At 44.2% G+C, this 13,836-nt stretch overlaps 1 protein-coding gene across 1 annotated transcript; it reads right to left on the bottom strand.

Annotated features, from left to right (window-relative positions):
- Positions 1–1,325: 1,325 nt before the first annotated feature.
- WNT16 (wingless-type MMTV integration site family member 16) lies at positions 1,326–13,105 on the bottom strand. The gene is made up of 5 exons (XM_014963346.1): positions 13,101–13,105; positions 12,798–12,874; positions 12,319–12,605; positions 4,775–5,231; positions 1,326–4,251 (listed from the first exon to the last, which is right to left on the bottom strand). The coding sequence occupies exons 1-5, from the start codon at positions 13,103–13,105 to the stop codon at positions 3,752–3,754; spliced, it is 1,326 nt and encodes a 441-aa protein (XP_014818832.1). The 3' UTR covers positions 1,326–3,751.
- Positions 13,106–13,836: the final 731 nt, after the last annotated feature.

Raw genomic sequence — 13,836 nt, 5'->3', positions numbered from 1 at the left:
AATAAATTTTAGCCAGCAGAATGAGTTGGTGTGGCTCCAGCACTTCACATGACCTAACCATGACAGTTTTGACCTATGAAGTGCCACCCTAAAGTCTTGTGAAACCTCATCCTTTGATGAAATCAGGCGCCTTAGCTCTGTCAGAAACCCCAGCCGAAGTGGATGTCCTTTAAACACCATTTCCTCTAATGACCAATGCTAATTGTCACTGCTTACCTTACACATACGTTTCACATACTTGTCACTCATGAAAAGTGCTGCCCAGCCCGAAGACATTTTGATGGCAATGGAGGCAATCTCCATTTACTACCCATCCTTTGACAAAGGACCTCCAACAGGCAAGGACAAGATGGTGTCCTTCATTTGCTGGCTGGCGTGTGGACAGGCTGACCAGCTGGATTCCTGCAGAAGCTCCTCTGGGGACGCCAGCACTCCAGCCAACAACAAAACTTTGCTCATTTTAAAATATGCAGCACAGGAGTGCACGTGCATTTCTGTTTTCAAAATGTCACACATCTTTTTCACTTTCAGAGGAGGTTACAATTATCCTTTCTTCAAAAAGTAAACTTGCAGCATTTTTCATAGGTTTGCTACTTTTCACAAACTGCTGCTCCGTGCATAAAAGGGCACTGGGAGGGAACAGGACTGAGATAAGACCTCTCCCCCACTCAAACTGTGAATTTCTTTCCAATTTTTTTTCCTAATCTCACTTGCTCAGATAAGCACACATGTAGCTACTTTGAAGCAGAAAGTATGCATTATTGCAAAGCTATACAAGAGTATTATAAGACTCTGTTTTCAAAGTCAACAACCTTGAGCCTCCAGTCCCAGCACTGGAAAAAAAAAAAAAACACCCCACCCTATTAGACTGAGAGAATTAAATTCATTCCAGAGCCATATGCCCACAGAAGGAGCTGAGCCACATATGTCATACGTAGGCTCCCCTTTGAGAGCAGAGGCATGCTGTCTTACAGATGGTTCTCCCTCTCAGTCTCGCCCAAAGAGAGCTTTTCCAGAGTGTGGAAGAAGCAAAGGCAGCTTTGTGGAATAAATGTGGAATAAATACTGCAAGAGATGTCTTTAGCCCTAGTGCCACTACAAAACAACATTCATACCCTGATTCAACATTCATACACAGATCAGGGCTGCTTCAAGAGAAGATCTTGGCCTCCACACGGACCTCCCAGCGGCTGGTTCCTGCTGGAGCCCCACAACAGCAAAACGGTGGTGACCTCAGCACCAAACTCAGTGGAGGCACTGCTAGGAGCAGCCACACGTCAGGCACTGAGGCACTTACCTCTGCCAGCAGCTTGACACAGGGCAGATTCAGAGAGTGAGACACCTTAATATCAAGAGACCAGCCGCATGTCCCATCCGTGCTGCCGATGGGTGCTGTGGCATGGCCTGTGGAGACTGTGGGTTTATTTTCATTGCTGGAAGATAGGAACAACCTGGGGTTTACAACCCTTTCTTTGGGGTCTTCCACCAGGTTGTGTCCTCCCCATCCCAGTTTTCACATGGAGGGTGTTGAATCTTCCTGTGACAGCAAATGGTACACTCAGCTCCCTTCCCATAGACAGCAGATTTTGTGGCTGCAGGATAATTATCTGGCCAGGTCAATGGAGACAGATGGGCCAAATCTGAAGGGAAGGTCCAAAAATCCTAGCAGATAAAGGACTTCGTGGTTGCTGAACTGATGTTCCTAAGATACACCACATATGGCAGTGAAGTACCACAACACAGAAGATTTTGTTTGCTTCTTCCTGACCTACACACCCAGTAAAGAGTGACAGGGAGTCTGGTGACCATCTTTCATGGGAAAATAAATGACAGCTAGAAAATTAATTCCTCAAAGTAACTTTGAAAGCCTCAACCAAACTGTCTATGTTGATTTCTTTCTAGAAACTGACTGTCAGTTTGGAACAAGTTAAGGGATTGCAAACCCTTGCAAGTCCCCTTGATGTCAGTGGGAGTTCTGCACTTACTGCTGGAGCCAGGATTTCACTGTTTGTAAAATGGATTTAAAAGGAGAAAAGAAAAGAATACAGAATATTAATCAGCTGATCATTTAGAAAATCATAGTAAGCGTTTCTCATCAGTGTGTATTAACTGCAATAGTTATAACCACCCTGACGGTAAAAAAAAAGAACATTCATGTAATTCTCTAATTTCCCCCTGCACATGCAAATAAAAATCAATTAAAGGCTACTACAATAGTAACAAATATCTAACCAACAAATGTCAAGGCTGTAATCTTATCACATTAGTTTTGGAAACCTTTTACATAACTTGCATAATTTAAATATTTACAAAATATAAACTTTCTTGTCTTATCAAAAATAGGTCTTTGCACATTTAAACAACAGAAATCCTTTCACATGATGCTTTTTAAGCCAGGCATTAAATCATTGCATAAAAATAAACAACCTTTCACAGATGTAAAATAACATTGAGCCAACATATGAAGGGGGAGAAAATGTTATCAATACCACTTTAAATGTTTTAGTGGTGTGAGCCAATCCATAAATTACATTGTGCATTGAACTTACTTAGGATGCAACCTAATGAAAAATTCTAGCTGCTGCTTCTAGAAGAGAAAGCAATGTTTTAAAAAACCTTTCACTTTATGGCAAATTTCTTTGGGCTGAATCTTGTATGGTTAATTGTGGAAATGATGGTGAACCACCAGCGAGATGGTTGAACGTGGCGGGTTATTGCATCCAGTCCAACAGTGGAGTGATGACCAGCTGACTTGAAAATTGTGTGTTCAGATACTGAGGAAACGCCTGCAAAGGAATTTATTTCCTTCAAATAGTAAATTGTATTTCTGTCCCTCCTCAGACCTGTCCTTTGTGTATTTGAAAGACAACCTATAAAAACTCCCAAGGCTGCTATTTGGTATGCTGTTCACATTTACCAAGCTGAGATCCAGCCCCTCTTCTCTGGACACTAGAAATAAATTCTTTACTGTGAGGGTGGTGAGGCACTGGAACAGGTTGCCCAGAGAAGCTGTGGATGCCCCATCCCTGGAAGTGTTCAAGGCCAGGCTGGATGGGGCTTTGAGCAACCTGCTCTAGTGGGAGGTGTCCCTGCCCATGGCAGGGGGGTTGGAACTCGATGATCTTTGAGGTCCCTTCCAACCCAAACCATTCTATGATTCTATGGTTCTATGACATGGCTTGCTCCATGTTGATGGACCCTCCTCCATATGCAAAGCAGCTGCAAAGCAAGTGCTTCATGGTCAACAGCAGAACATTTCCCCATCTTCGTTTGTTTTCTTTTTTTTTTTTTTTTCCATAAAGCTTGCAGAAATGGGCCATCTAGTCCCAGTTTTAAAAATACAGACATAAGGATTATATCTAACGTGTCTTACACGGCCTCTTAACTCTTCAGTCTCTAGCTAACGAGATCTTGAGTTTTCTCCACTGTACCCACCGACCACGTGGATCTTCATGACGTTGTGGCTATTAAAGGCTTGGAAAGTTTAGTGTCTGTCCCCACTCATGGGGTTACATGTCCAAATGGGTCATCGGGAGTCCTTTTTTGTTGTTTTAGCTGTCCCTGTGTGCAGGCTGCTGTTCACTCGGGTGCTTTTTGACGGCACAAAGGCTTGGACTACCCGTTGTTTGGACAGAGCCATCATCCCCCGAGGCTGACCCCCTGCCATCCCATGGGTAAGAGTCACTGCTGCCTCGCCGCGTGTGCCAGACAGCGCGGGACAGTTGGCCGTGTTTGCTGTGCTTAACCCCGTTTATTTGCAGGTGTGCACGTCGGTCATGGTCTCGCACCTCCGGCAGCGCACGTAGCAGCACCAGACGAACTTGCAGTCGCAGCGCTCCACGTGCCTGACCACGTGGGTGTTGTACCCGCGCCCGCAGCACAGCAGGTTGCAGCCGTCGGAGCCCTCCGAGGTGCGGTTACACTCCCGTCCCTGCGTCCCAGGGATCCCCAGTTTTTGGTCTTCGACACAGTAGTTGGGCGATTTGTTGACATACAGCAGGTCTTCCTTCCCGATGGGTATTTTTCGCTGGCTTTTCTCTTTCCTGCGTAGCTTTTTCTTCAGTCTGTCTGATATCTGTATGCTGTTTTCATACTTATCCTTTAAAAAGCGGCCAATCTTTTCAAAGGAGGGCATTGTTTTCCAACAGGTTTTCACAGCGCAGGACCCAGACACGCCGTGACAACGGCAATCCACCGACATCAGCTTTGCCACAGCCTGAAAGCAAAGGGAGAACGACATTTGGACATGGCCTTTCAGTCATCAGGAATGCTGCCTGACATCAGGAACACAGATTTTTTTTTTTTTTTTCCATAAAGCTTGCAGAAATGGGCCATCTAGTCCCAGTTTTAAAAATACAGACATAAGGATTATATCTAACGTGTCTTACACGGCCTCTTAACTCTTCAGTCTCTAGCTAACGAGATCTTGAGTTTTCTCCACTGTACCCACCGACCACGTGGATCTTCATGACGTTGTGGCTATTAAAGGCTTGGAAAGTTTAGTGTCTGTCCCCACTCATGGGGTTACATGTCCAAATGGGTCATCGGGAGTCCTTTTTTGTTGTTTTAGCTGTCCCTGTGTGCAGGCTGCTGTTCACTCGGGTGCTTTTTGACGGCACAAAGGCTTGGACTACCCGTTGTTTGGACAGAGCCATCATCCCCCGAGGCTGACCCCCTGCCATCCCATGGGTAAGAGTCACTGCTGCCTCGCCGCGTGTGCCAGACAGCGCGGGACAGTTGGCCGTGTTTGCTGTGCTTAACCCCGTTTATTTGCAGGTGTGCACGTCGGTCATGGTCTCGCACCTCCGGCAGCGCACGTAGCAGCACCAGACGAACTTGCAGTCGCAGCGCTCCACGTGCCTGACCACGTGGGTGTTGTACCCGCGCCCGCAGCACAGCAGGTTGCAGCCGTCGGAGCCCTCCGAGGTGCGGTTACACTCCCGTCCCTGCGTCCCAGGGATCCCCAGTTTTTGGTCTTCGACACAGTAGTTGGGCGATTTGTTGACATACAGCAGGTCTTCCTTCCCGATGGGTATTTTTCGCTGGCTTTTCTCTTTCCTGCGTAGCTTTTTCTTCAGTCTGTCTGATATCTGTATGCTGTTTTCATACTTATCCTTTAAAAAGCGGCCAATCTTTTCAAAGGAGGGCATTGTTTTCCAACAGGTTTTCACAGCGCAGGACCCAGACACGCCGTGACAACGGCAATCCACCGACATCAGCTTTGCCACAGCCTGAAAGCAAAGGGAGAACGACATTTGGACATGGCCTTTCAGTCATCAGGAATGCTGCCTGACATCAGGAACACAGAGGTCTCGGGGTGTTTACTATTACAGCTGCCATTGCCATTTCAGTGATGGGGAAGCCAGAGCACAGGAGGATGCATATCAGGAATCAGGTTTGCAGCTCTGGACCCCCGCTATGAGAAGCCCGACCTTCAGAAGTGCTCTGCATTTGCGCTTTGCAGCGGCGATAACGCAGCAATATGGAATCACAACAACGAAAGCTTGAGTTTCTGGCTGGCTTTTCATTCTGGAGCATCCTACAGACCTGAACGGACACATCCTGTGTTTCTCCTCCCACCACTGGAATGCAAACGGCCCTTGTGGGGAATAGCAGGAGGGGAAGCAGGCATAGGGCAGTGGCAGCATGGTTCCTACATTGGAAGACATTCACTGGGGAGGTCTATGCCATCTTTTAAGTGTGCCCTGAGGCTACCATCAAGACCACGAATGGCTTTAGGTTGCAGAACAGTGTCTGTGGGACCAGGGTGGCTCCACACCTGGAGCAGCACAAGGGCTCAGCCTGGAGGAGCCTCTGGGCAGACCTAGGTTGGAAGAGCAGGAAGATGCTCGTGTCTCTGCGCTCCAGAGAAAGACTATCAAAGGAGCTGCTACAGCTCAGCAGACATATCTTCAATTCAGGTATTCTGGAGCAAATGGCAGGTGCTTCTCAATTATAGGACTGAGCCCTTTTCTTGTAACTAACTTAGGCATACAAGTACTATCATGGCTTTCTAGTGTTTCCAGTTGCATAATGGCTCTATTTCACACCATTTGATAGTTGCATACATATTACTTTTACAACTTCCAATGTTTCAGCAAACATTTCCCCAGTTATGACCAATATTATAATACCCTTAGGTGGGCTACTTTTCCTCGCCCAAGCACTGGGCTAAACAAGAACTGTCTGACCAACAGTGGGACTCTGCAGCCTGCGTTAAGCTTTTGCAGCACACAAGAATGTTGGCTCAGTTTATAGGAGACCAAGCCTCAAAGAACTGGAATCTGTAAACAAGCAGTAACTTTCTATGTCATTCTCAAACTGTTGTAGGGAAGAAAAAAAAAGGGGGAAACAAATCTAATACCCTTCTCCGCTTTTCCCTGAGAAAGTAGTTTCATTTGTGCCCGTTCCTAAGTCTTGATCCTACAGTGAGATCAGAGCCCTGAAATCCTACCAGGCCCTACTGACCCTATGCAGGACCAGAAATAAACTCAAGTCCCTGCTTATTTGTAGCTCGGGCAGCACAATCGCCATCCTCAAAGCTTCAGAGCTAGTCAAGGCATGGAACAGACAAAAAGAACTGTTTCTACCCTGTGTGTAAAACTGGGATTTTTCATCATGGTGAATGTGGTCACTGAAGTTTGGGGTGAGTCCTACGTGGTTAAATCTATTGATTTCAGTGGGAGCTGAGGATTCCTGGCACGTTCTGCCCCAAAGATATTGACACAAGCCCGAGTTGGTATTTGCATATAACTCTACAAACATTATTAAAAATACACATGACCAAAGTGTTTGCTTGGAGTTAACATCTTTGGTGAATGAACAGGACCTATTTGTTGGTAGAGGTTACTACAGAGCAAGGCACTCAAAGAACCATTAGCAAGACAGAGCAGGTGTATGCCCTGACCTAGAAGAGCCATGAGCCTGTGCAAACTAACCCTGCCGAAGTGAGGCACCAGTAGTGGAGATATTTCCAGGGGCCATGTATTGCCTGTGGGATTGGAGATTGTCCCCTATCCTGGGAGAAACAAAGAATGCTGCAACAAGCAGACCCTCACCCCGAGAACACACAGACTCTTTTCAGTGGCAAACCAACTGGCAGGACTTCTTGTAGATGCTTATCTTCTCTCCTTCACAGGCTAGTTTCTGTTGCATAGACAGGCTTGACCTTGTGCTCCTATCTCAAGAACCTATCAATAAGGGAATCACTGGGTAGTCAGAATATGCATTGCTAAGATGTAACAGTGATTGAGGCAGATGAGATTCTGAGATTCAGAGACAGAAAGTCTTTGACAGAATACAGATAGCCTAATAAAATGACAAGGAAAAGAGAAATGCGATGTCAAAAGACAAACTTTACACACAATTTACAAACAGAAGGGATTTAATAGAATTTCCAATTTGTAATGATCAGTTACTTGTATCAAGGCAAGTAACTAGAATCTCAAAGTAGTTTGAAATCACATTATGCTGTAAGATTTATAAGGTTACAGATGTAATCCTTGCTTTCGTGGCAGTATGACAGGGTACTAACTAGGGAAGAAACGATAGGGGAAATATATACTATTTGGCTTGGAGAAAGAAGTGTACTTCCAAGACTGCTAAAATCAGGCATAGTAAAATCTGGATGAGGCAGAAGGATCCAGAAATTGTCAGAGGAAGCACAGACATGTCTGCTAGGGGCTAAGGGTGAGCTACTTCCATGTGGGCAAGCAGCCCAGCAGATGACACTTGCAGTCTTTCTCCGAGAATGAATTAATGAAAACGAAAGGGAGTTTCTAAACAGGAGCAGAAATTGATGCTGGAGACTCAGGTTGATATCAAAATATAAAGATGCAGCATATATTAGAAGTGTATGGACAACCAGACGAATGCAAGAACTACAAATGTGATGGAGGGCAGAAGCCCTGAGAACATCCATAGCAGTTACAAACATTTGTGTTTTTATTCTATGTTGCTCAGGATTCTCAGATGAATCTTTGATGTACTCTGTTTTAAAATGATTTATGGTGTCTTTAAAATGATTTATGGTGTCATCACAATTGTGCATGACCCCGGGCTATTGCTTCCCAGCTCTAGGATGGGCAAGCTTTCCGGTTGGAACTCCAACATATTTTGGGTTGCCTCTTCTGCCAGAACAGGGAGCTGACGTCTTGCTTTGGCTGATCACAAAACATGCCACTGGATCTCAGGCTGCCATGTGAACTTTAGTGAACAAATTCCCATAGTTGAATGTCTGGCTAAAGAACAAAATTGCACAGAGAACTTCAGAGGAGCACTGTTACAGAAACACAATGGATAGACATGTCCTGTACAGGCTGGGACAGATTTTCAGTTTTCTTAGGCTGGTCACAAAACCTCCTGCCTGCTTGTGAGAAACAATCAGCGTGGAACTGAGCTGGATCCACGAGTGTTGTGTTCAGCCACAAGCCCACCTGAGCAGTTCCTCTTGCCCCTGTTGCCACTTGCTGCCCTCAGCCCTGGTGGTACTAGCACAACAAGAGGGTTAAGTGATGAGCTGGATACACTGGTCTGCATTAAAAATTAACCTGAAAAAAAGATCATTTTTAAACTGACTTCCTTTCACTACTCCAATACAATGAACAGAGGGAGCGGCGTAGGCTGGGAATGTGTGGCTACAACAGGCAGATGGGCAGAAAGCAGAGATTGGTCTGCAGTGAAGGAGAATGTCAGTGGAATCACAGTTTGCATACCCCTTAATGTCAATTAATGTTTAATATCTCCAAGCTAAGCCCTCTGTTTGCAGGCACTGTTCTCTGTGAGACAGGGGCTGCTAGTAGTTGTTTTGTAACAAGAATCAATGCCTGTAATCAAACAGCCTAATTCAAGCCACAGGTAGAACTAATAGGACTATCCATGAAGAGAAGCACATGTCCTACAGAAGGTACAGCACTTAAGAACAGTTGCAGGCTGGTGGTGAGTTTGTTACCAACCCACAAGTATCAGCAAAAATAAACTCTCTGATGAGCCCAGCTAATTCTATGTGAAAACACAAGTCTTGCCAATCAAATAAATTAACCAGAAGTGGAAAACTGAGCAAAATTCTTCCATCAGTAAAAACATACTACTACAACAATAGTCAACCCATCGTGCCTGAGTCCCCTCATCCTTTCATATAAGGAACAGAGGCACCCAACTCACATATGCACATCTAAGTACACTAATCATTACAATGTTAAAAGACCATGAACATTTATCTTCTGGCAAAATGAAGAATGAAATCTGGATCTTCTGAGGTTCAGGTTAGTATTCTAAAGAGTGGAAAACTCAGTCAAAGGACCCTTAATGTCTTAAGATTTATATATCTTGGATATAACTATGAGATATAGAAATGTATAAGAACATTTTATATGAAATTGGGAAAGGAATAAGAGAATTTTTCACATACCAGTTCCTTTAGTAACTCCAAACAAACACAGAAGTATTGTCCCTGGAAGGCTGCTCTTGCAAGACACAGAATCAGGAACATGATAGTATTTATTACAAAAGGTCATAAGGTACCAAAATATATTGCAAAACATCCTTCTTCTAAGCCCCAAAACACGAAGGTCAACATTTTCCTACATTTCCTAGTTAAGGATTTTGAAATTACAAAAATGAAGAGTTCTGCTAAACTTTACTTCAGCTAATATTGCTGCTAGAAATCCAAAGTACCAACAATAAACATTCTCTTTCAGTCTGGACAGTGGTCAAAATATTTGCTTTATCCTACAGTTTGACATTAAGTTACAAAATATTTATGCACGGAAGCTGACTAAATACTCTGCATATTTTCTTCCAAGATAATGAACAACAAAATACACCATTGATAGAAAACCAGTGAAATAAGGGTCTTCTGGCCTTTCAGGCTTGCAGTGGATGGGGTTTCTTTAAAAACACAGTGTTGTGGAAAAGGAACAAGTGTATGCATTGTGTGCACCAAATAAGCCTGTGACGATGTACTTTGAGTGCCTTATTGGAGAGCTCAGAATCGTGAAAATCCTGAAACCCCAAAAGGTCCTAAATGGATCCTGTTGGGCCAGATTCTACCACATACCTGGAAACCGACAGCCAGTCTGGTTTCATGAAGTCAGGTATAGCAATAGGTACCACTCAACATGAATAGCAATAGAAGATACTGCAGTTGCATGACATTAAAGATCTGGACTCAGAATCTATTAGATTTTCATGCATCTAACCATCAACTAAGATTAACCTGGATCCTGTCAGAAATACTATTCATTGAAAATGAAGACTCGATTAACCACATCCTCCAACGCCTTTTATCTACAGCTCACTGTTAGAAAATACATTATCTTGGCTGAATGCACTCTTCTCCTTTGCCAGTCAGTCCTGTCCTCATGACATAAGTCCATGTGACCACTATAGATGAGATCAAGGAACCAATCTAACTTTAAAGAAAGCAACACCGAAAGAGAAGTTTATCTTCTAGGCTCTGTGTGTGTGTGTGTGTTTATTCAAAGCTGAAGGGTTCCTTGGTAGAGCTCACAGCACGAGACCCCGGGCAGTTGTGCTGTCACACCTGCAGCAACGAGTGATGAGTGCAAGGATGGTACGGGAAGACCATAAGGCAGCACTGTCACTGAAGACAAAAGGACAGCAAACTACTGCTGCTGCTAACAAAAAGCTAAAGGCAGACAAGAGAACAGGTTATCAAAGAGAAGACCTGTGTCGCTGCCACCTAAACACATCTCTCTCTCTTCAAAGCTTTTCTGGAGCCTTGCAGTCTTCTTCCCTACACTTCCACGGTCACCCTGATCCAAGAAAACAGCACTATCTAATGACAAACATGAGTATTGAAATAAAAATTCACTATCTGTACCATATGTTAAAAATTATTAAATTAAAAGAGATAATTTCATGGAGATTATTATCTCCTCCCTTCACTATTCCTCTCTACAAACATGATAAATGAACCTTGGCTCTTTCCCTAAGGAAATGATCACTTAATCTTGTGTTCCTCTTATTATCATCCCCTACTACCGAATACAAGCCACCTTTCCTTGGAGATGATTTTAGTTGTCTGGCAGCTAATCCACAGTAACTAATATCACAGTAACTGGGTTTAAAGTTTTCTTCTTCTACTTCAGTCCTGAAAAGGGCCTATGCCCCTGAAAAAATTTCTGGTTTCCCAACTACGTAACTTAATTAAATTAAAAAACATATATTACCTTATAAACTGAAAAAAATGAGCTTAAATTAAAATAGTTTGCAATTATATCTCCATGGTTCTTACGATGGCTCACTATGGCTGTTCCCCATCCATGAAAGACAGGAAAGTTCTTTTCAGTAAAACCCACTGATGCTGCTTTGGCTACAGGAAATTGCTGAGTTACAATGGAGTCCATCAGTATGTGTAGTCAAAAACCACAGGGTCTCCGTTTCTTTTCTTTAGTTATAGCTGTGTCACTGAGCAGAATGGATTTAAAGTTTTATGGGGCCAGAGAGAGCCATTAAAGACTTACAAAGTTAAAAACTCCAAGGTAAAGCAGAGAAAAGAATTCTAAAGCAAGAACCAGAATCCAAGTCTCTGCCATTCCAGATGTAAGCCCCGAGCACTAGATTACAGACTCACATCTCCCTGTATTGGCTGTTTCTGCCCCCATTTATCATCCTCTGCAGAACAGGACAGGAAGACCCAATGTCACACACCTACACGCACATTTCTTCTGCCACTGTGAGTTTGAAGCCCTTTGAGCTAAAGAAGAGCTATCTGAAGCCAATCTCCTCTCACTTCCCTGAGGAGTGCCCTAACCAGCAGGCTACTCTGAAATAGAGATATCATTTTCATCCCATCTTTTAAAATAAAAGGTTAACTCTCAGTTTCCTCTCTGAATGATTTTAGACTTCTGCTCTCAGCCATGGACCCCAGACTGTGGATGGGTAATGATGCCTCGTGTCCAGTCTGCCTGCTCATTCAGTATTAGAGAGGATTAAAAGTGCAGGTCATGATAACAATAGAATAATCAGTGAAAAAACTCCTAATGCATCATGCTGATAAAAAGACCATTTCAAGTTTGTTACAGAACATCAAATACCTATTTATGATACTCTGATAAGCACTCCAGATCCAATTCTTGTTTTGTTTTGTTTTATTTCAACCTGTGGAGTTTAGTTAGTTAGTTAAAACCAGCTCTGATTCCCAGTTTGTGCCCATTTGCTTTGGTGACATTAGTGCTGTTCCTGCCATTGGCCCTGCCTGTACCTGCGGCCAAGGACAGGCCTGGTTTGGTTGATGTCACTTGGTCAATGAAGGTGAAGAAGCGACTGCTGCCACTTCCCGACGGTGACACATACCTGCCTCCCAGCCTCGTTGTTGTGCCGGTTCATGGCCGCCAGCCCGCTCCCGCTCTGGCCCGTTAGGTTCTTGACGGGCACGTCCAGGAACTTCCTGCTGAAGGCCATCCCGTAGTGGATATCGTCGGAGCAGCCGCCCCAGTGCCAGCCCTCGCTGGCCGAGCCACCGTGCCGCAGGCTGGTGTCGCAGGAGCACTCCGTCATGTTCCCCGCGCTGCACGACCGCGTCACCGCGTGCACGAGGCCCGCCGACGTCACCGCGTAGATGAACGCCGTCTCCTTCGTGCCTACAAAGCAAGGCACCCGTGTGTTACCTCATAACTCCCCCTCACCACCTCCCTGGTGGAGCCTTAAAAAGGGATTTTACAAGCCAGACTATTATTAAAAGGGAACAGTTACAAGTTAAAAGTCATCACGGCTCAGGTGTGTAGAGTTAACTTCTTTAAAGCAGTGGATAATCACACCCAAAAAAGATTTACGGGCCTCTTCATATGACCGTGCTATTAATGGTGCTGTTTCTGGCTGCTGGTACCATGCGATTTTTGGTAACTCCTTTCTAAATCCGGTTGAGAACTTTATTTGCCACAGAAACTCTCAAGCCAGGTAAGTTTTAATAATAAAATAAAAATCAAAACAAACCACACCCCACACCCCTTACTCTCCACTCTGCTTTTCACTATTCATATTGATTTGAAGAAGACAACAAGGTTAGTTCAGGTCTCAGAGGAGGAACTTGAAACTGTCACGATCCCGGATTACTTTGGTATCGGGCCAGAACTTACCTCATCCTATATTTAGCAAACATTGAGGTTGTTCTCATTCACAAAGGTTGCAAACAGCCCCAAGAATCTTAAACCAGGCGGAAATCAGGATGGCAGAAGGATATTTAGACCATGTGCTTTTCCTAGAATAAGCTGGCCATGGGAAAGACAGCAGTATAAAACTGTTATACCATATCTCAGAAGAATCATGAAGGGACCTGCCAGTCCTGTTCTCTGAGAGATCTGGCGTAACGTGGCACAGATCTCGAAACCATGTTAAGCAAGGTATACTCTCCAGGCAAACTGAAAATCAAGGACTGGGCATTAACTGCAGCTAAAATTTCCCTGTACTAATTTTCATTTTTGTAAAACCAATTTGTCATTTCTAGTCTTCCAGGTTTCTGCTCACAGGCAGGAAAGTTCCTGTTTGTTTCTGTGGTTCATATTAGTCCGTGGTGCTGGTACCACCACACAGTGCTCCCATGGGATGCAGTAGTGAAGCCCTGTGGGTTGGCGGTGGTACTCATTTATGGGGCTGCAGGAATAGTCCTTCCCATTGGACAGAAGGACTAACACACAACACATATGGCTACCTATAGTAGCGTAAACTGCTCCCTCCTTTTCTTTTTCCTTTTCCTTTTTGGAATATGCATCGCTTTTTATTGCTCATTCTACGTTTTCATGGTTAATGTTTGGGTTTTTTTCACTGTTGTAGGATAAAGCACAGATTGCACAAAGTGCAGTACTACGATTCTTA

The sequence above is a fragment of the Calidris pugnax genome, unplaced genomic scaffold (assembly GCF_001431845.1).
Source record: "Calidris pugnax isolate Ruff unplaced genomic scaffold, ASM143184v1 scaffold44, whole genome shotgun sequence".
NCBI lineage: Eukaryota > Metazoa > Chordata > Aves > Charadriiformes > Scolopacidae > Calidris > Calidris pugnax.
This window is presented reverse-complemented; position numbering and strand designations above follow the sequence as displayed.

What these genes read in the sequence shown, in the direction of transcription:
- WNT16 (XM_014963346.1), bottom strand. An exon ending in ACAACGAGGCTGGGAGGCAG is followed by an intron (nt 5,232 to 12,318) that starts GTATGTGTCACC and finishes CTTTGCTTTCAG; the next exon opens with GCTGTGGCAAAGCTGATGTC. An exon ending in CATGACCGACGTGCACACCT is followed by an intron (nt 4,252 to 4,774) that starts GCAAATAAACGG and finishes GATGACTGAAAG; the next exon opens with GCCATGTCCAAATGTCGTTC.